Source organism: Canis lupus, chromosome 18 (assembly GCF_048164855.1).
Source record: "Canis lupus baileyi chromosome 18, mCanLup2.hap1, whole genome shotgun sequence".
Taxonomy (NCBI): Eukaryota; Metazoa; Chordata; class Mammalia; order Carnivora; family Canidae; genus Canis; species Canis lupus.
The window spans coordinates 41050325-41073812 of NC_132855.1; the positions used below are offsets into that span (position 1 = coordinate 41050325).

Consider the following 23488-nt stretch of genomic DNA (forward strand, 5'->3'; position numbering starts at 1 on the left):
GGTGACAATAACTACTATTATCTTTTCAACTACTGTTATAATCTGATTGAAAATAAATTAACCTAATCTAGAAAACTCCCACAAAATTCCATACTCTAAAACAAGTTCTTTAAAAGGAGGGAAGGGAGAGGGAGGGGTGGCGGGGGTGGGGGGGGTGGGGGGGAGGGACCTGGGTGGCTTCCTTGATTAAAGCCTCTCCCTTAGGCTCAGGTCATGATCTCAGGATCCTAGGATGAGACCCTGGACAGGTTCTCTGCTCAGTGGGGAGTCTGCTTCTTCCTCTCCCTCTCCCTCTGTCCTTCCTGCTCATGCATTCTCTCTCTCTCTCAAATGAAGAAATAAAAACCTAAAATAAAATAAACCTAAAACAAAACAAAACAAATTCTCTTTTCCTTGAAGGAAGTAATTTTGGATCAAATCACTAAATATAATATACGTGTTAAAATAAGATAAAGTCCCACATCTTTATGATGTATACTAAACATACATAAATGTCTGCTGGCACATATATTTCCCTTTCAAAATCTACCTAGAAAAACCCCAAACAAAAAGAAAACAAAAAATCCCAGTCATTATTTTCAATTGTCTCATATATTTTGATAGCTAGTTTAAAACAACCAATGTGAGATGCAAGTTGCCAAGTGCTCAGATAAATCAAGCCAGGGACACAATAAAAACAAAACAAAACAAAAAAACCCAAATACACACAAACACACACACACACACACACACACACACACACACAAAAAACAAAAACAAAAAAACATCTAAAAGGATACAATTATCTACTTCGGCTATCTCCAATACTAAGATTATCTAGATGAATACCTGTCTTCCTCTTCATTCTATTATCTTAACCATAAGCATTTTGTTTTGTTAATCTAAAGTCTCAGGTTTTTATGCATAATTTTTTTTCTGTAATAGGTACTAAAAGCAAACAAAATAAGTAAAAAGATAAACACGTGTAAAAAAAAAGCTAAAAAACAAAATATAACTAAAGAAAACATCTAATGTTCTAAATAAATCATAGCTTATATTTCCCTTTGAATAGAATACCTCTGGCATACTGCACCCTTACACTGGCTGAATCATCCTACCAAAGCTATCTGTTTCTTACCACCAACTGTGAAAATATCAGATCATAAAGTTTTTAACATGATTTGTAGAATATTTTGCTAAAATTCAGCAAGGTTACACTTTGGTCTGTGTTGAAAAGAATCACCGTTTACATTTTTCTTTTGACAAACTAGGAGTGCCTACATGACAAGTGGTGTCATATAGATCAGGATCTTCCTGGCAAAGAGAGAAAAGGCTAAGAGACCTAGAGTTGCTTCTTTTTTTCTTCAATTTCTGAAGCTTTGAACTCACTTTTCTCCAAAACATGCAATAATATTTAACTGCATTTAGTATGCCTAGTGACAGAAAGGAATTATATTTCAACAAAATTAAGACATTTGAGACACTTTTACTTTATCAATTAAAAAATTAAAATGTATCCAGATTGGAACTATCCGTAAGGCCACAGATACTGGCCTCTTGTCACAGAAAAGATGTTTTCAATCTGTAATCACAATATTAATGGACATTTTGTGATCTGGTAGTGTTGGAGATTGGGAAAGTTCAGACAAAATATAGTTAATAGGATTATTATTTAAAATGTTGTTCTAATATTTTATGTGAAAGTAATATCAATGATTAAAAAAACCCTCTAATTTCTAAAGTTGAGATCAGAACATACTATTAGAATTTGGAATTCAATGAAAGCCAAAAGAACCAAGTGAAAGGAGAAAAACAGAAGGAAATAAGGACTTTGAAAATCTAGTTATCCAATTATTATTTATGGAATTGCTACTCTGTGTTGAGTAGGAATCTCAACTACATCTGATGATTTAAAGATGAATAAAATACCCTTGGAAGCTGACAGTTTGTGTGTGGAAGATGGATATAAATTATTACAATACAACCTAAGCACATACTAATTGCTATAGAAACACTGAATTTCTAATTCTTCTTTCGGTGGTGGTGACATTTGAATCGGACCCTGACAGAAAAATCTGGTCTTTCTTTTAAGGAGAGAGGTCACTGCAGGCAGAGAAAGTCAGGTATCGGTGAGATACGTAAAAGGGCAAAGCATATTGAGACTGTGAGCCTGAAGTTTAGAAAGAAGGAAAAAGATTAACATACGTAATAAAAAGTAAGCTGGTCAGATTTTGAAGTTTTTACACATGTAACTTTTAGAAAGTCATTTTATTTGAAAAAGAAAAGGAAAAGTCTTAGCGGGTACTGTGAGGCTGAATTAGTATTTTTAAGTGATTTAATCCATGTCTCTCTGGAAAATGCTTTCTTACTCCATCTTCTATACATCACCAACTGTCTAAGAAGCTCTGAGAAAGGCAGTCTATAACCTAATGGTACGAGGCCGACTAACTGGGTTGTAAACCTTAGCTCAATAACTGCCTAATTGTGTGTCCTTAGGCAACTTAACCTCTCATGCCTCATCTTTAAAATGTAAATAATACCCTAATTCGCTGGATCTAAGACCACTGATTATAAGACACATCGTTATTTTATGTAAACTAGAAAAAAATGTTAACAATTAAACTTTGACATGCAATAAAGTTTTAAAAAATTTATCCTGATTACAGAAATGTTGAAAATGGAGGTTGGGATGGAGGATGAAATATGGTAATTTCATCTACCTCCCAGAATGCTGTAAAGACAAAAAGAGTTCAAACCTGTAAAACCCTTAGTAGAATAGCACCTGGTATATAATAAGTGCTCTAAGGTAGCATGTGTGTCTGCCAAGCTTTACTTTCTGTACTATGTATTCTTTCTTTACTTTCTATGGTTTGTAAAGCAAGAGATGCTTTAATATGTGTATTCAAACTGCATTCACTCTACTTGCCTGAAGCGTACACACACCCACACGTTGAAGATTTTAATATAAGCATAAACCTCTGTATCTAATCTAAAGTCCTTTCTTATTCTGAAGATTTACTGTATTGTGGTTCAACTATAGCATCATCTTTGTGTGAAGAGCATTACATTTCACTCAGGTTGACTGTGCCAAAGCATGAAGATGTCTAAAAACTTCCTGGTAGGATCATTATTTTTCCCAAACAGTCTCTGTTTGTCAAGTTCTTGACATTCAGTCTGGGTAAGTACACACACCAGGTGTACTGCTTCACACTGAAGACATGAAGCACCTACGGAAGCTGATGACTAGCTTCTGGAGGAGGCTTTACAAACAACCCCAGATTGCTACACTGACTCATACAGTTCCATCTGACATTCTGTTTTCCCTGCTGATGACAGATCTTGAAAGGATGAAATACATAATCTAAGCATAATAATTAGTATCCAAGCTTATCAAGAGATAAGAAAAAAAAAACCACAAAATAAAAAAGGGAGGGAACCAGCTATTTACCTTTAGCACTATAGCACCAGTTATGACATTTATCTTCACTACTTCACAGAGACAAAATCGAGTTACTCTCATCTTATACCAAACTAACATAAAGTGATTAATGATAGTTAGAAAATCATCTTCAAAATGACCACAAATTAATGCTTCAATACTGCTGGTTTTCCTTCACACAGGAAAGTGTCTGACTTCTGTTGGAGCCACTGCAGATGAGCCAAAGCCAGGCCTGCCTGATCATATGGCTGGGACCTATGGGAGGCTGAAGGAGAAAGGTCAAAAGGGTATAAAGAGTCTATCTTTTGAAGTCAATTTAGTGTGTATATCTATAGAGACAGAGAACTATTCATCCAGTATAATACTAGAGATTTTTTTCATCCTCAAGAATTGGAGAAAACAAAGCAGCCAAACTGCTCAAAATGTCCTACACTTTGAAAGATCACCTGGGAAGAGAACAGAGCTCAGATTCCAGTACCCATTTACTGGATATTTTGCCAAAGTGCGTGCGAAGTTCAGGGGGATCCGCGTTCAACGTGCACCTGTCCATTACACGTTACATCTTGACCCATTACTCTCACAGTCACCAAGATCTGTCCGGATAATGGCTTCGATAATACTAAGAGCCAAAAATCAAAGATCCTATCATTATTAATTTCCCTCAGCTTGGCAGCCTCTCTCCTAGTGGCATTTTAACAGAGAAAATTAAAAAGAAAAAAAAAATCAGTCAACAAGGACAAGTAAATATCCCTTGATTACTGAAAGATCATGCGTTCTGAAGTAAGGAGGTCGTATTTCCTTTTCCTCTTTACACCGATTTTAAAACCCACGCTGAAGGCCTCCTTTCAAACGGCTTTGCAACGTGATTTCCTTGCCCACCTTCATCTCCTGTCAACCCATAACTTCTTTTCAAATACCTGCCCCAGTCAGTGCCTTTACTTTGTTAAAAAAAAAAAAAAAAAAAAAAAGTGTGCAACCAGAACCCTTTAAACGTTTCTGAATCACAGAGGCTGGGTGACACCTCCTCCATTTGGCCGAGGGCATCTTTTGCCAGCTGTCGCCCAGGCGGCAGAGGGGAAAATGGGGCGGCCCTTGCCGCTGTCCAACAACAGCTCGGCTCGGCGGCACCGGGCAGGAGGCCGCCCTCAACAAAGGCTGAAGAGCCGGACCCCAGGGCGCAGAAGGGACGACCCCAACTCCCGGCAGCGCGGCCCGGTGCAGGGCAGGGCGGCCTCCGCCTTCCGGCCGCGGGTCCGACCTGCCGCACGCGGCTCCCCCGGCCCAGCTCGCGCGGGAGCCCGGACCCCGGCGGGAGCCCGCGCCAGGCCCGGGGGCCGCGGCCGCTACCGCACGGCGGGCGGCTGGGCGGGGGGAGGGGGAGGGGGGCGGCCCGCACTGGGGTCCGCGCGGTCGGCCCGGCGCGCCCGGCCCGCAGCCCGCGGCCGCCTGGGGGCACGTGGGGGCGCCGCCTCCCCCGCCGGCCCGGCGCGCGGACGGACGGACGGACGGACGGACTGACGGCCGGGCGGGCGGCGGGCGGCGGGCGGCTACCGCGTGAGCGTGGGCGTGTGTCGGGCGAGGGGGGCGGCCTCCCGCCGCCGCGTCGCCGCCTCCCCCGGCCGGCCCAGGCAGGGGGAGGGCCCGCTCACCTCGGTAGCGGCGGGAGGCGAGGTGGCACGCCGCGAGGAGCAGCACGGCCACCAGCGCCAGCACCTTGGCGCTCCTCACGCTGAAGTAGTGGTTGATCTCCCGCTTGCCCAGGTTGTAGGCCAGAGCCGCCATCTTGGTTCCTCCATGACAACAGTGCGCGGCGGAGCGGGGAAGGGGCGCCGCACAGGGGCAGCACTGGGGCCGCCGCCGCCGCAGCCGGGCGAGGAGCCGCCGCCAGCCCCCGCGCCCGCCACCCGCGCCCGCCGCCGCGGCGCCCCGGGCCGCCACCTGCCCCTCCTCGGCCTCGGCCGCGGCCGCCTCGGCGGCTTCACCCCAGCCTCGCCACCCCTGCCCGGCGGCGCCGGTTCCCCAGGCGCCCAGGACGCCTGTCTCCTCCCCTTCCTCCTCCTCCCCTTTAGCCTCCTGCCTTAATAGCGGCTGCGCCTGCGACGGGGGTCCGGATGCCCCGCGCTCGGGGGTCACGGGCCCCGGGCGGCCCTCCGGGGTCACCGGGTCACGGGCGCTGGCGGGCGGCGGCGGCGGCAGGGCCATGGGGACGAGGAGCAGAGGGGGCGGGGGTCGCAGCAGGCCCGCAGGCGAGCCCTGGGGCTTCCTCCTCTCTTACCGGCCACTACCTGAGCCCAGGTACAAATACACTTTATTGCACGCCCTCGCTCCCCAACACAGGCTTTCCGAGCTCTCTACCCCCTCCAACCTGCCCGGCTGGATGTGATGTCCCGGGGGGGGGGGGGGGCGGGGAAGGGGGGGCTTATGGTCACCCTGTGGGGTCCAGTCTGCTGATCCTAGCTGCTCGCCAGGTGTTGAAACTGCTGCTAGCCCTAGCACCGACCCACGAAGAAGACCAGTCTTAACTCTTAAACTCACTCTCTTGGCCCATTTCTCTTCAAACTTAAAACAAAAAAACAAAGACTTCAATTCCAGTAGGCGAAGGTACACCAAAGTACAGAGCAGAAGGTACAGAATGAGCCCAGCTTAGTGTAGGTGTTGGGGGGGGGGGGGAGACCCCCCACCCTTCCTTTGTGTTTATGTAAGGGCTGGCTAGGTGGATGCGCCAGACATTAAAAAGTGTGCTCATGACAATCATTCCTGCTCTTGAAGTGGGTTAATGTTTGTGGTTATCCATAAAGCAAGCATGCTTTTGCTTTTGTTAAGCGCTTGTTATCCCTCACTCAGCTCTCTCGCTCCCTCTCTCTCTCTCCCTTTTTTTTTTTTTTTTTTTTCCTCGTCTCTCCTGAGCTGCCCTCCAGATGGGAATGGTTATTTACATTGCTTTTCTATCTACTTGCCTTGTTTAAAGTGAGCCACTGGTTAGGTGGGGTGTTTTCAAGTATTCTTTAAAACTTTCCCATTTAGCCATTCCTGAACTTGTGTCTATGAGCCCCTCTTAAAATTATAGAATGTTAGATTTGAAGGGACTATCGAGATCTTGTCATCCCAATTCGTTTCATCCAAGGACTCTTTTTATTATGTTTTCATCCGTGGACCCCATATCTTGAAAGATTTTGTCACTTAAATGAAATCACATACATCACTGTCATGGATGTAATGCTAATAAGCAATAAAGTTAAATAAGTGTACAAACACTAGGCACTGTTCCCTGGAAATGGTCGCTTAATTTTGGCTGTCACTCTTCTGGTCCAGGGTTGATCACATGCTGAAGGAATTAAATCAGATATTGTAAAAACCAGATAAATAACTCTGCTAACAGCATATGGTCCACCAATAACATCCTAGAAATTTCTATGATGTCATCAACAGCAAATTAGAATTTCTGATCAGTGTGTGATAACCAGTGTTAGCCCGCAGGGTTGATTTAATGCCTGCCAAAAGTAAAGAAACTTGACATTTTATTTAATTGCAATTTCCAGAAGGCTTTCTGAAATATTGTAAATAGCTTGTGGACTTCATTCTTCCTTCCCTCTAGTTTAAAGCTAATCCCTCTCCTCTGCTCTAAATCTCTTCCCATCCCCCTTTCTTGGGGTGTTGATGACTCCATCAGTCATCCCTATGTCAATCGTCCTCTATCCGTGTCTTCTTTAAACTCTCCCTCTCTCCTGGCTGTTTCCCTTCCACCAATAAGTTTCTCTTTTTAGTGAAATACATCCATGGACTCTGTGTTTCTGTGTGTTTACTTCTGCATCTCTCTTTTCTTCTCTGACAAGTGTCTAGAAAGTGTAGTTGATTTTGAGGTCTTCACTGGCTCCACTCCCATTCTCCCTTCTAAAAAACTCTCAAATATGCTACCTCCTCTCTATCCCCTTGTTGTTGCCTTGGTTAAGCCCTGACTTCTTGCCTAAATTTCCTATTCCTTTAACTCATCTACCTCAACTCCACCTCAAAAATCCAATCTGACTGCCTCTCTGCCATACCTCTCACTGGGCTAAACTTTTTCAAAACTCAAATCTGGTGATGTTAAAAACTAGTGGCTCCATGTTTATTTGCATGCCCCTCAATCATCCAGAAGGCTTACTAATGCTTTGCAGGTTACCTTTCCCCCTAATAATCTGATAAAAAGAGAAGCCATCTGATAGGAACACTTGCAACTGTGCATTACTTAAAAACAGAAGCAAGAACAGAAACTACCATATTTATCCCTCTCCTTTCCTCCTCCTCTTCCTTCTTCTTCTAACCAAATATCTACTTCCCATTATACCACAGGAGGTAATAGAGATAAAGAGGACGGGAAAAGGAGACGCAATGGAGCAGCCATAATAGTAGGAGGAGCAGTTTTGAGGTGAGAATCTTCTGGTATAAACTGTTTCTGCTTCACTGTATTCATTCATTACTGTTTATACCGATTTAATTTTTTTATAGTATAATTGACATATTATCTCAGCTGAGCAAAGTAATGATTGGACATTTATATGTACAGCATTACAAAATAACCACTACAATGAGTGTAGTTAACATCAGTCACCATACATGGTTACAAGATATTTTGCTTGTTTTTTTTTTTTTTTTAAGATCTCTCTTAGCGGGGATCCCTGGGTGGCGCAGCGGTTTGGCGCCTGCCTTTGGCCCAGGGCACGATCCTGGAGACCCGGGATCGAATCCCACGTCGGGCTCCCGGTGCATGGAGCCTGCTTCTCCCTCTGCCTGTCTCTCTCTCTCTCTCTCTCTCTCTCTCTCTCTCTCTCTGTGACTATCATAAATAAATAAAAATTAAAAAAAAGATTAATTTAAAAAAAAAAAGATCTCTCTTAGCAAGTTTGAAATATGGAATTAGTAACTGTAGTTCTCTTCTGACTTGAAAAATTCCTTCTTCCTCTTCCCCAAGCTGTCTATTTCATCTGTGTCTTGGTATATTATTTCATTTGGGAACCTGGTCTCATAAGTCTCCCTTCTTTATTTCTACCTTTAGTTTATCCCTCTTCACTGTTTGCCCTACACATAAGCTCAATGTTTTCTGTTTAAAACACCTTCCTTAATTCACTACACAATCTCTTTTCTCCCTATCAAACTTCTTGAAGGAAAAATCAGTGGTTATTGTTTCTTTTCTTTTTTCTTTTCTTTTCTTTCTTTTCTTTTCTTTTCTTTTCTTTTCTTTTCTTTTCTTTTCTTTCCTTTCCTTTCCTTTCCTTTCCTTTCTTTTCTTTTCTTTTCTTTTCTTTTCTTTTCTTTTCTTTTCTTTCTTTTCTTTTCTTTCTTTCTCTTTCTTTCTTTCTTTCTTTCTTTCTTTCTTTCTTTCTTTCTTTCTTTCTTTCTTCTTTCTCTCTTTCTTTCTTCTTTTTTACTACTTATGACCTCTACTCCTATTACTTTACTTAAACTGCCTGCTCAAATGTCAACTACATCCTAAATTACCAAATCCAGTGTCTTTATCTTAGCTTTATCCTTCTTCTCTGCACAGCATTTTTGGAATATTTGCTTTCTTAAAATCTTCTCTTTTTTGACTTCTGTGACACTACAGCCTTCTCTCTCTCTCTTTTCTCATGCATCTCCAAGAAGAATCCTCTTGCTTTTTAAAATTCTTGGAAGTGAGTACTTTTCAGAGTTTTCTTGTTTGGTTACTTTGCTTCTTGGCAAACCTACGTTACAGGTTGGCTTCAACTATCACAACGGATCCGTGCATGCAACTTAGATTCCTCTCATGAGCTCCAGACCTCTTTCATATATCTCAGGGATAGCTTCATTGAGTACTTTATGTAACCTCAGACTCAGTGTGTCAGAGATCAGTTTTATTTTCCTTATAATCTCATTCATCCTATTATGTTTACCACTTAGTTTATTGACATTACTGTCCTTCAAGTCATGCTTGCTAATCTTTGGCTCATCTTTCTCCACTGCTTTATCTAAAGTACAGGTTTTCAGTTGCAGGTATGATCACAGATGAGCCTTTGGATAGTCAGAGCAAAGTACTCAAACTTCCATTTATAGTGAATTCCTGTTAAGAATGATTTAAAAAGATAATTAGATGATAAAAGCAAACTTCACTTAACACCGCATGGAATGGATAGCCCCTTTCACAGAACTGCAAAATGGTATGGAAGGGAAGGAATTTTTATAGGCTAAAAAAAAAAAAAAAAAAAAAAAAAAAGAACCAAGGAAGGTAAAAAGAGAAAATATCTAATAGGCTGGAGTCACATAGTCAACTTTGTTTGGAATGAAAAGAAACAAGGAAATAAGTATACAGCCCAGAACTAGCCTGGCATTTGGGGATCAGTAACCACATTTCTGGTTAAGTGGGGGGCATTTACAGAGACATAAAGCTTAGATAAGTTTTGGTTTGCTGATATGGCATCCCTGGGCAGGAATGGCTCATCTTGGGCCTAGGAAGTTATTTCAACATTCCTAACTACAATAAAATTAAATTTTATTATTATTTCATATAAATACTTCCCTGGTAGTCTAAATTGGTCTATATGTAAACTAATGTCAAGTGCACGTGGGAATTCACATTTGTGAAGAGATCAACAGGGGCTCACTTATTTGTTGACATTAGGCATATTATGCCTATGAGCCTAGCAAATGCGTTCACAGATTGTATTATCTACTTAAACTCACAAAATAGAAGGTGACATAAAAAAAATCCCTATGGTGAATGGGAATTAAAGATGATTCTAATTATAAAAGCACTGGCCAACAAGAATGGAATGGAATCTTCTGCTAATGTAGCTCTTCATCGACTACATTACATAGTTTTTTAAAAGTACACATATCTATCATATACACACACATGTAGATATATCAGATATATACATAGATTATATATCATCTGTGACATACGCAGACATGGACAACTTAAATCTGTAAGAAATCATAGACAATTTTGAAATTATCAAGACTGCTTGAAATGAGAATTTACATTTGCTCATTGTAGACCATAGATCTTGTGGTAAATCTGTTAAATCTGTGGTGCTTGGAGGTGAATTACTACTGATCTGAAGCCATGGAAATTAAGACATTTGGAAATTAAGTATCCAAACATGAAAACTCCACTCTTTTTAAGAGCAAAAACTGTTTGTAAGCACATATGAATCTTTCAAATTATAAGTATCATATTAATTTATTAGTAGAGCAGTACATATTTTGTAACTAAATAAATATACATTAGTTGGAGGGGTGCATGATCAAATTTTAACTAATATTGAGTGCACAGTCAAAAACCCCAAATCACTTACTTAGTGAATCACCATATCCTGTTTATTCTGGCTTCCTCAAAGCTCCTTCCTTCTCCCCAGAATGCTTTGGTTCAAGCTTCAACCGACCGTTGTAATAGATTCCTACTGGACTCTGTTTTCTAATGTCTCACTTTTTCAATCTCTTTTTTTGCCAATTGCTGATAGAGTTATTTGTCTGAGACTTATATATAGTTTTATCATTTCCCTGCTTAAAAACTTTGGGGGTTCCCAATTGGACACAAAGAATTCCCAGCGTCTTAATGTATTTAGGGTTGTCTGTGGTTTGGCCTAAACTGCTGTGTCTTCTATTTAGCTCTCCTTTCCTTCAACCATGCTAACAATCTACAAGCCAGGAACTTTTTTCCTACTCTTCCTTTTGCTTAAAATACTTCTTTCCCTGTACCTCACATTCTACTTGTTTAAAACCTGTCTTCTTTTTTCCCCACTTCAGCTTTACTGAGGTATGATTGACAGATACAACTGTTTATATTTCTAATGTTCAGTGTGATGATTTGATCTATGCAGTCTGTGAAATGATTAACAGAATCAGAAGAATTTTCCTCTTTAAAGTCTGTTCCATTTTGCCTCCTCTGTGAAGTAAGCCCATGGCTCCTTATGGGAATATAACTCTTTCCTTTCTCTGATTTTTCATAGTACTTTGTTTCTGTCTGTGCTTAAGTATGCATCAAGCACTGACACTATCCAATCAGAACAGATATCTTCTTTACTTGTGCATATTGTGTGTATTGGGAAATTATCAGCCCAGTCTCTTGGGATATATCCCACTGTGCTTTATAATCTATTCAGTTATTATGTTTATCTTTGTCTTCTTCATTCCCCTCCTTCTAGACTTTATGCATTGGGGCACAGGGAGTTAGTACTTTTTGTGTTATTTGTAGAAAACTTGTGAAAGACTTAGAAATCCAAGATATTGTGGTTGTCTTCAATGGAAAAGTAGGCATTGTCCAGATTATCTGATTCTATCGGGTCTCTGAATCTTTTATTGTCTTTGAGTTATTTTACATTGCTCTAAGTTATATAATACTTATAGTAATGCAAATGATTTTTGTCCATAGAAATGCAAATTGCATCTCATTGGGATTCAGTTGATTATTGCTCTGTGGATATTGAGCAGTTTTGAAGTTTTACATTTGTTAACCAAATTTATTTCGCCATTCCTAATGTCATATATGTGTGGTGCTTTTAATTCTCCTTTGAACCAATTGTAATATCTTCTGGTTCCTTCATTAATAATGAATTAAATAAAAGCTTTGACACATGTTCATTTTATATCTGTATGAAAGTTATACTATATCCTCTTAAAAATTATCTTTTAATACATGAATATGCCTTGAACTTAATAAATATTAATGTTTCTTAAATCCAAGTTAAAGGCCATTTAATGAAGAACACTGGAGAAAATTGAGATACTTTTCTAATAAGAATTTTTGAGACTATGGAGTAGATAAATATTTTCCAAACTGACTTTTGGCTTGTCTGAACAAGTGAATAATTTCCTATGGTAGATTTAAAACTTGTTTTCATCACAGTGAATTTGAATATTGGCCTTTGGATTCTTTGATCAAGTTGAGTGTACCCAAAACAAAACCCAAATATCCAATTCGTGTTTACTCAAGTATTCAAAAACTGATACAAAAAATAATAAGAATTCTAAAGTATTACTCAATTATTTTATTATATGTTTTAGTTGCCTTTTTTTTCCTTATTAGTCTGGAAGATTTAACCTTGAAAAAAATTATACAAAAATCTTCTCAGTAATCATTTGGAAGTTGTATAAAGTAAAAGTTTCACATGATATAATAAACTTAAATATACAAAACACATCCCTAATGCACCTTATGTTCACTTCTGTCCTTGTATTCAGATTAGGAAATGTGTGAGAGTCATCCTCAGGTCTCTGGGTTTTTTGGACTAAATTCTCTTCATATCCCAATTGTATTCTCTTTCTCCCACTTTCCCAGCTTCTCTTCTATCTCCTTTCCTTCTGCTGATTGTAGTGTTCTCAAATATCTGTACTTCTGAGAAAGTTCTTCACTCCCTTGGAGCCTCACTCATTTTACTGGTTTGGACAAAGGTGAAATCAAAGGAAATGAGAAAAAAAGTGGACAGATTGGAGACAGACTTTAAAAGTAGACAGCACTTGCTGATGGATTGTATGTGGAAGATGAGGAGGGAGAACCAAGGGTGACTTCTGTTTCTGGCTTGAGCAACTTGTGGCTTCAGGGACCATTTACTGACATGGGGAGACAAGTGGCAACAAGCTTGGGAAAGATTATCATAACTTCGTTCTCAGTGTCTTCTTGTTTACACTGAAGTATGTTTAAGAATTAAAACCCAGAAAATATAGTACGTACTAAATTTTCATGTGTGAAAATTTGCTTCATCCACCACCCTCAATATTCTTTCTCTAAAACAGAAAAATGCATCTCCCACTTTGTTCCAAGTTGCACACCTTTTTTTTCCAGGCGGAATCAACATTTTTTTCGTAAACAGTTTTTAAAGATAAAGGGGGAGAGGGATGGGAGTGTAACAATTATTTTGCCCTAGGTCTTCCTCAGAGGCTAAGACAAATTCTTCTTTCTGTGGAAGAGTTGTTTAAATTAGCTGGAAATTCACAGTTCACTGCTTTTTAAAAGGCACCCTGTCCCTTAGGGAAGGAGAATATGAATATCTCCCACTGTTTCTAAGGTGAAGGATGTTAACCATTGATCAAATCAGAATGGAGCAGCTTGAAGGGGAGAAAAAAATTCTAAACGACCTGCCTGGTTTCACAGCCTTCTGGCCCAAATGGTACTGACATTTTCATTAAGCAGGTTAAGAAAAACAATAGAGGTTAATTAACTTAGTGGTGTTTCAGCTGAAATGGCCGAAACTGCCCTAGGCCTCAGGTAAGTCTAATGTTGTTAGTAGCATCTTGGCCTTCCACTTTACGCTATATCACCTTTGAAGGTCTGTAAACAAATTAGAATCGCTTTTTGTGTGAGGCTGTGTAGCTCACAGGGATGTGTGAAAATGTATTAGGTAACGTCTGTAAAGCACTTTAAATGATTTATTCTTGAGCCAGTTTTTCCTAAGGGATACTTTGTCTCACACGCTTCTAATTGCCATCTAGCTAGATGATAAAGAGCAATCTTCAACTAAACACTTAGTGGGTTGCAGGAGATGACTCATAGATCTTTTACTCTATGCACACAGAACATATACTTATATTTCCCATCATGAAATTCTGCCTTTTTAACTAGCATATTTTTCTTTTTGGTGACATTTAGGTATCATTTTTGGTTTGCAGAAGTGGCAGGTATAACTTTGTGGCCGTTAGGAAAAAAGTTTATAGTACGGGGGTAGAATAATGTAAAAAGAGCGTAGGTTTTGAAAGAATGTTCAGAGTTTGACACCTGGCTTCACCATTTACTAGCTAAATAATGTAGCAAATCATTTTGCCTGTTGAACTTCAACTTTCTTACTTGTAAAATGAAGATAATAATACCTATCACTCAAGGTTGTTTTTATGACTAAATGAGTAATGTATAGTTTTTGACACTTAGGGGATGCTCAATAAAAGATTCTTTCTTTCTTCAAAGTTCATTGTCACTGGTAAATTCACAAGCAATTGTTCTTCAATTTGCTCTCTACCAGTCAATATCTACAAGTTAAGATATATGTCACAGAGACTAGGTGTTTAATAGAAAATAGTCCAGCACAGATACATTCCTTTAGTCTGTTAAGCAGTACCCCAGTATGTTATCAAAAGGTCCTGCAACCCATCTTTTTGCTTTATTTCCAAGTTTTAAATAATTTTGCTTAACAGTCCACTCTTTTGATCATAAATAACCTCTAGAGATTATTTTTGATCTACACATACAGAAGTCTGGTTTCATTATGTTTGTTTATATAGTTCAGCAAAAGGTATTAACTAACCACATGTTCCTCCTTGGGCATTCAGTATTGAGCAAGTATATAGACCAAATGATTAAATTCTGCTGAATAACTTCATTAAGGAATATAGGATTCAATCATTAAAAAGCATCCTTTTTTTTTTTTTTTCTGTCCCAAGATTAGGAAACCAAACCCCAGAAAATCTATCCACCAAGATTTCATCTTCATTATGTGTAGATTCTGGAGAACTCCTACACAAAGTCCCAAACATGCTTTAGTTCCTGGACAGCTGGTGGTTGATGCTGCCGGTGACCTATGAGGCTTTAACCATGCAACAGGCACCAGATCAGTGTTCTTGGGTGGTATGTTTTATGGTTTCTTGCTTTTACATGTAAAGTACATTTACTCCTTAATAATGGAATTTTTATAACTGATTAAATGTCACTTATTTTTAAATGTGACTCTCAATTATGACCTTGTGTGACAGTGTCACAATTAAAGACAGTAAAAACTCTCTGTTGGGGTGACACATTATGTTTTATAGGAATTTGATACCTGGTTAAAGGAAAACAGCTTCTTATTGACCCTATGCAGGTAACTTTATTTTCATGGAAGGTATAGAGACGCAGTACACATATTTGGCTCTATTTTATTTTATTTTTAAATATTTTATTTATTTATTTGTTTATTTGTTTGTTTATTTGAGAGAGAGAGAGAATGTGCACATGAGTACATGGGGAGGGGCAGAGGGAGAAGCAAACTCCCCACTGAGCAGGGAGCCAAATGCCAAGCTCAATCCCAGGACCCTGAGATTATGACATGAGCTGAAGGTAGACGTTCAACTGATTGAGCCACCTAGGAGGCTCTGTATTTGGCTTTAAATTCTGAAGGAGGCACCAAGAGTTAGAAGCCATTTTAAAAATGTTTCACTCGATGTTGAGAGTTAGAGGTAAATTACCAAGCAAAGAAAAGACTTCTTCATACAGCTATCAGAAAATAGATGATAAATACCTGCCATCTGTATTCCAAACCAAATATCTATAATGATATTTAGTTCATTTAGTTCAAGTATGTACTTATTTCTTCTTCTGCTCCAGCTTGGATCATCAGTATACTCTCTTGAAGTCATCTGCTTCTGAGGTAGAAAGGGTCTTGGAAACCCCAACTCATTCCCACGTATATCTGATAACTGTGTGGGCCAAGTTATCTTTATGCTCTAGAGTTGCAATTCATGAACCTATTTGTTGAAGTATCAACAATTAAAAGAATACAATACAGTCCTTTCTGTGAAATTCTGGGATTGTCCTTCATTGCTGAAGACACAAATTTTAACCTTTGTGCCTTCTGGCAAGCATCAGAGGGTAATAGAAATCATCAGGCAAAGTGATTATGGTTATTTCACTGTGGTAATGAGCAATGCCAAAACTGAAGAGAGTACAATCTCTTTTGAGTGCAGGACAACATTGTTGTAGTAATATGATTAGTATTTTTCCCAGGAGTAAGAATGTATTATGAACAGTGAGAGCACTGACAGATCTCCAGGGCCCTTCGATTCATTCTGTTAGTGTACAATCTCAGAAACATGTATATGAATATTATTCTACCTATAAAACTAACCTTTAATTTGACCACTCTTTTGATCAGTTCTTACAGTAGTGTTGAGCTAATCGATAAATATAGAATATGTCAAGAAAACAACTATTTTGGGCATCATTTCTTTTATAAGGCAAAAGACCAAATCTTCATGAACTTCCAGGGCACTTGTTAAAAATTTTTAAAGGGGATCCCTGGGTGGCGCAGCGGTTTGGCGCCTGCCTTTGGCCCAGGGCGCGATCCTGGAGACCCGGGATCGAATCCCACGTCGGGCTCCCGGTGCACGGAGCCTGCTTCTCCCTCTGCCTGTGTCTCTGAGCCTCTCTCTCTCTCTCTCTGTGACTATCATGAATAAATAAATAAAATCTTTAAAAAAAAAAAAATTTTTTAAAGAAACTTTACATATAAAGAAAAGTCCTGAAATTTTATTTTTTCTGAATCTTGGATATGATTATGGGAAAGTAAAAACAAAAGAGTTATCAGAATACTTTAGATCACCTATTATGACAGGATCAGGTGTGCCTGAGAAACAATACATTGGCTACCTATTAAGGCAAAGTGACAATACAATATTCTAAATGAGAAGAAAGTGACACAATCGAAAGGAATTTTAGATCTTTCAGAAATGAGGAACTTTGTATTTTTGTTGCTTTTTAATCAAGGGCTTGACAAAGTCAGCACAAAACACAGAAGACTATTTTGATGAGATGTAGAATTTCTGCCATGCAGACAGGTCACAGAGAATGTGAAAGAATAACTATTTACTATCTCTTGTTAAGAGAAGGCCAAATAGTTCAAGATAAATTGTCAGTTTAGGATATAGAAAACCAGATTCTAGTTTTGCATTAACATTATATTTAGCAATAAAGGATTCATGAGCTCCCTGCTCTAGCTTTTAGATTATCTTACAAATAAATCTACTAAAACTGAGTGAACTTTGTCAAAACTTGAATACATTTTATTTCTTTTCAGACTTGTTGCTTGCAGTTTGAGACAAATATAGTTTGTTTTTTTCTGCCCGACTATGACTTTCTAGATCTACTAAATATTTGTCTCATACAGTCCTCTTTTACATTGTGGAAGAACCAGACTTTTTAATACAAAGCTACTCTCCTTTCCTTGAAAACAAAAGCACCTTCCATTATATTGTATTCACTGTTGTAGTTTTCTGTGACAATTGCTTTGGTCTGGCCTTTGATTACCTGTATGGATGATAACTTTTCAGTCAAATTAGCTAATTTATATTTCATAGTGAAAACTGGAAGGGAAATGTAGAAGTATCATATACTGTTCAGCACATTGGCAAAACTCCTGAATACACATGTAAAACTCTCTAGTCACATATACTTGTTTTTGTATTTTAAATTAGTGAATCACTTGGTTAAGTGTACATACTACAACTTAGCAAATCATTTATCGGAATTAAAACTTAAGAATTTAGTTTAGATCCTTTGTATTCATATAGCTGAGATTCCCCATATCAATTTGACTTAATACTTGTTCCAGGAAATTCTTGCTCAGGAGGATAAAGATATAAACTAATAAACAATTTTACTGTTTGCTTTAGGAAATTCCTGAAAAGCAATTTATCCATATGATTTGTTCATCTGGCCAAACAGCTCTGTCTCCTATCAGGATAATAAATTGCTCAGTTGGCCAAATAGGTAGCTTATAAAAAAAGCATTTACTTATTAAGACTCATGTCAAGAAGCTGGTCTTGCTATATTTCTCAATCCTAAACTATTATGTCAAGGACTGTCCCCCGTGTCAATTAGTTTTCTGTCTTGACAAACTTGCCTTCAACCACTTAAGTCCAGATCCCCGAGCCCTATAATTATCCTCCCCTAATTTCCCCATTTTGAGCCATTACTACGATCTCTCAAGGTGGTGTTATCCCTTACTGCAGTAGGCCTAATGAACTTAGCTTTGATTGATCAACAGAAACTGTGAGTTAATAAATGTGTATTGCTTTAAGCCTAGAAGTTTGTGGCAATATTGTCATGCAGCGATAGCAAACCAATACAATCACATTGGTAAAACCAGTAGAGAATCAGATAGCTGTTTTCAAACCAAAAGTTACCAAACTCACCTAGATTGTAAAAGATATAACTTTATTACATGGACTTGTGTTTTTATGCAAACTTGCTTCTGACTTTGAGGTTTCTGTAAGAAATTTTTAAGGCTAGTTTTACATGTCCATTTTATTTTAATTTCCTGAGGAACTTGGGAATATTAGAGTTATATAAGTGCTTATTTTTCTATATGAACCTATTAGATTGAAGCAATTTGGATTTGAGAGACTTTGTAATTTATTTATATGCTCAATAGGCAGGAAAACGTCAAACACACAGTGAGAGGTCTATGTTTCTCTCGGTTACAGATGCACAGACTTGCTGAGAGCTTGCAGCTTTACCACCTCAATCATAGGTTAACAATAAACACAGAACCATGACAACTGCAAGAGCAGATCTCAAAGGGATGTTCTACTTTCAGTGAGAATAAAATGTTTTCTTGACCGAGCTGAATTCATACATAGCAATCAGATAACAAAAAGCGGTTAACAAAACAGATCCTTTATCATCTCTTACGTCCTGACAGAATCATCTAGCAATTAGATCATAAAACTGGATTCCCAAATACTGCTATTTTCAGTGAGGAATAACTCCTTGGCTGTGCAGCAACCAGACTTCCATATATACAGGGTACTTCCTTGACCATGAAATCAAGATTGGCCCAGTGGTCCAGTGTACTCACTGGTCCAGCTGTGGAGTTAGACAAGACATGAACAGATGAATAGTCTTGGCCAAGAACTAGCAAAAGGAAATAAAAGCTCCCACAGTATACTCACAAAGATTTAGGCTATTTTAGTATTGATGAGTTTACATGGGGCGTAGGATGGCCAAAGAGGCCATATTACTGATGACCTTGAATGTTAAGAAGTGACAGTGTATCGTTGTTGGACTTTAAAATATATTTCTTAAAAAGATAAAATCATAAAGTTCATACAGATATAAAGCTTAATAGGTGTTCAAGATTTTATTTATCTCATGAATTAGGAAACTGGTAAGGTGTCATAAGTTCAAGGGGGAATTATATTAAAAAAAGGAAAGATTCAAAAATCAGGAATATTGAAATAAATGTACAAATGGAGGTAAAACTGGCCTCATGGGGGTGGGTGGGAAGGGAGGAAAGTTTATTGACTCCACCAGACAGAATTTACACAATTATAGAAAATAATTATTATCCATTGTTATTGGTTATTTATATCTCACAAAATTATAAAGTAACTCAAAGACTAGAATCAGATACTTGGAACAGTATGACTAAATAGTACGGTTTTTTAAATTTGTTTGTTTTGTTTTTTACGTTGAAGCATAATATTCCTCTACAATGAGATTGACTGGCCTGATGGTAGAAAGTAATGAGCCAGCTCTGAGAAGTGCTTTAGGAATAGAAACTATACAATTTGGTAGTTGTTTAGATGTGTAAGTGGGAAGGAAGATTCAAAAATCATTCATTACAAGTGTGGCAATTGCCAAAGTGGTTAGTGGTTGCTTCATGTGGGCTAGGATAATGACCAGCGTGGCACTAGAGATAACGAAGGGAAAATCAAGGAAGTATTTTAACAAGGGATCATTTTAGAAATTTAAGTTCCATGACAGTCAAAAGAGGCTTTTGGTTGGGAGAGGGTAGATTGCCATGCACTCCATTATCATTAGACCTATTTTAATGGTTCCCTCAAGTAGTCATGAAATCTAAGTAAAAATAGTGTGCTTGCTCAGCATGATAGCCCCTGGGTAAATCCTTTGACTTTCCCTTTTGGAATTGACTTAGAATATATCACCTTTTCTTTTCTTTCTTTTTTTTTTTCTTTACCATATTTTAAAATATATATAAATTCAATTTATTAGCATATATATAATCTATTGTTAGTTTCAGAGGTAGAATTCAGTGATTTATCAGTCTTATATAACACCTAGTGCTCAATACATCAAGTGCCCTCCTTAATGACCATCACCTACTTTCCCCATCCCCCCACCCTTCTCCCCTCCAGTGGCCCTCAGTTTGTTTCCTATAGTTAAGAGTCTCTTATGGTTTGTCTCCGACTCTGATTTTGTCTTGTTTTATTTTTCTCTCTCTTCCCCTATATCACCTTTTCTGACGCACTTGACTAGAAATCATTTGTAGACCTACATATAAAAATCAGGTGGGAATTTGAGAAAGTCCTGAAATGAATGGAGGAAGACATTTCTCAGTAGTTTTCTTCTTCCCAGTGTGAATTTGATTAGAGAATATTCTGAGTAAAAGCAAAGAGAGAGAGAGAGAAAGAAAAAAAAGTAGGGGAAATTGGAGAAATATTATCCTCTCTTCTAAAAGTTTGGGTGAAAGGTATTAATATGACCATGGATCTTTTTCAAATTAAAGATATGAAGAACACCAGGTTTCTTGTTTGTAGAAATATTACTGTTTGCTTAGCTTAAGGTCCTTTGAAATTCAGTTTTATGTTAAATCTCTGCTCTAAATTAATCAACTTGCTATTCTGGTTTCCCAACATTTCAAAAATTTCACCTTAATAAAATCTCTCTTTATCCATACATAGAAACGAGGTAGTCTATTGCTTTGTTCCTTGTTTAAGAAAGAAAAGGAAGAAAGGAGGGAAGGAAGGAGGAAAGGAGAGAGGGACAAGGGACAACAGGGATGGGGGAATAAGGGAAGAGAAGGGGAGAGAAAGAAAAGGAAAGTGTGGGGACCTTGGATTCTAGTTACAGTTTGGTCACTATCTTGTTACAGCAGTTAGTCTGTTCACTATTGTAGTCTTAGGATGCCTTTTCTTGTTCTGTACATGGAGAGTAATAAAACCCCCAAACTATAACTTTCCTTAGATTCCATTATTCTATCATTATACTATTAATATATTCAGCACCCCAGATGTGCCAAGCCCTATACCAGAGACTGGGGGGATATGGTAATGAATTAGGGCATTCTTGCCCTTTTAAAACTTTTCCTTTGGTGGGAGGTGCTAAAAAATAAATATACATAAGTAAAATTTAATATAGGATACTTAGTAAGGACCTGTTTTGTTGGTTAGAAACTTTTAGATTGATGGCTAGAAGCCAAATCTGAGGTTAAAAAAATGCTGAGTACTCACAGATTCTGAAGACAACAGTGAAGAAGTGGGGACAGACATCCCCTCAAGGCTGTAGTTGCTTAGGTAATTCTTCCAAGAGCCTGGCCAACTACCCTTTCCATTTTTATTCCACCTCTCTTAGAGGGGATTAGAGAGGGGACAGAGAGAGAAAGAATCAGTTGCCTGAAGTGAGAGTGCTTAGCTTTTCCTCTACTGTATTTGTTTCTCCTGTGCTTTGCAGAGTTGAGGGGGTGTCCTCTAAAAGTCATGTGAATGTTTAACCTCAAAAGTTGAGGGAGGGACGCTTCAAGATAGCCATCTATAGAGATTGGGGGTATCTGCAGAAAGTGAGACTATCTCTTGTTTTCTATTGGGTCAAATGCTTATGCATGTACTCACTGATCAGCCTTTCTGCCATTTCTATATTGTGGAAAAAAATCAGAAACAAAATCAGAGAGGGGAAGTAGCCTATCCTCTAACCTTGGCATGGTGAATATATATATATATGTGTGTGTGTGTGTGTGTGTGTGAGAGAGAGTATATATATGTATATATATGTGTGTGTGTGTGAATATATATATGTGTGTGAATATATATACACACACATATACATATATACACACACATATATACATATATACACACATATATATATGTTTATATACACACACACCTCAGCTCATATTGATATTATATATTATAACTGTAGATGGGTTGACCTTCTGATAACCCTACCTGGTGAGGAGGTCTTGACAACCAAGAACTTTGTGGTATACTACTAGGGTAGCTGCTGTGGGAAGTTTGTAGAAGTGAGCCACAATGGGATTGCAAATGCCAGGGATCCCTCAGAGTTTTCTGGGGAACCAGCCTTTGGAATCTCACTGCAGGGAAAGCATCAAAGGCTAGATAGTGTTATCCAGAGAGTGACCAAGAGAGAACTGCCAACAAGGAAACAGTTACATAAGATCTTGGCTATATTTTCTTCCTTTTTATCCCCAATTCCAGAAGCCCTAATATTGGAAGGATTGGAGAGGAGTAGTGAAGGAAGATGCTGGGAAGAAAAATCCTGAGGACAATGAGACTGAGGTTTATAAATGAGCTTGTCTAGATTTTTAATAACTGAAAGTGACCCAACAGCTTTGAGAACTGCCTGAGTTATTGTTAAAAGGCAGGAAAGGAAAATTGAACAGTGCAAGGTTGAAGGCAATGGTTGGAAAAAAAGAATGTGTTTTCATCTGTTTTTGTTCATGTTTTTCCCTCGAGTACAAACTGGGTGGGATAATTGTATTTGGTATTAATGCTATGAAGCAGATGGAAGACTGAGTAGAAAGTAACTCTGAAGCAGATGGCAGTGAGTAGGAAGCTCCCTTAGCTATGGTGGTCTGGGAAGCTCTTTGGGTTGAAGACATCCATGAGAAAGAGGCACTCATTCCAAACTCTGGGACAAAAGTGTACAATGCTCTAAGGTAGTATCAAGAAATAAGGTCAGTGTGAGTAGAGTTTAGTTAAGTGAGGCTAAGGGTGATAGAAGATACTTCTGGCAAAGTGGGCAGAGGCCAACTAACAGAGGGCCTTGTAGGCCTTGGTTAAAATATTTTGATGACAACTTGGCTTTTCTCAAAACATTTCAAGCATTTTCTTGGCCCTAGCCTCCCTGTAGATTGGTTAACCTAATTTCATTTAATGAATCACATATACTACATAATTCTAAGTACTTCTAGTCTCTGAGGTAAGAAACTACTAAGACATGTTACATCTGTTCTCTTAGGACCTCAGTACTACTATTATATCCAGATAGTTATAAAAAATTCATTTATGTTACTCCAGGTTTTCATCTCATTCAACTCTTCATACCCAAGGATTAAATCCTTGCCCATCAGGGGGATGCCCATACTTAAGTAGTTATAATTGACATCTAGATTCTAGATGATATATCTGCTTGTTATAAGATTGAAGTTACGGGTTAAAATGCAGCTATAAATAGTTTATATTAATCATGCCAAAAGAAAAAGCAAACTATTAATTTGTTAACATAGAAAATGTGTGGGAAACAATGAAAACATGGCAGCTAAAGGTTCTGTTCTTTGATATCTATGATTTAAATCCCAGAACAGGAAATCTTTCCTCTTGGATTTATCTCTAAATCCCAGAGATGGAAAT

The 23488-nt window shown here is 38.6% G+C and overlaps 1 protein-coding gene across 8 annotated transcripts in view; it reads right to left on the reverse strand.

The window, feature by feature from the left end:
- Positions 1 to 23488, reverse strand: part of CASD1 (CAS1 domain containing 1) — a 69540-nt gene that overhangs the window by 43425 nt on the left and 2627 nt on the right. For 3 of the 8 annotated variants that reach the window (XR_012011039.1, XM_072784120.1, XM_072784119.1), the window contains exon 1: positions 5068 to 5320. The exons of 1 other annotated variant lie outside the window; for it this stretch is intronic. Coding sequence is in view for 3 of the 7 variants with exons in the window: in XM_072784120.1 (XP_072640221.1) it covers positions 5068 to 5200 (133 nt within the window). In the remaining 4 variants the exon portion in view is untranslated. Of the gene's footprint in view, positions 1 to 3427; positions 4383 to 5067; positions 5321 to 5495; positions 5549 to 5693; positions 5814 to 23488 lie in introns of those variants that run through there. 4 more of the 8 variants (XM_072784118.1, XM_072784115.1, XM_072784114.1 and 1 more) reach the window with 4 other exon arrangements.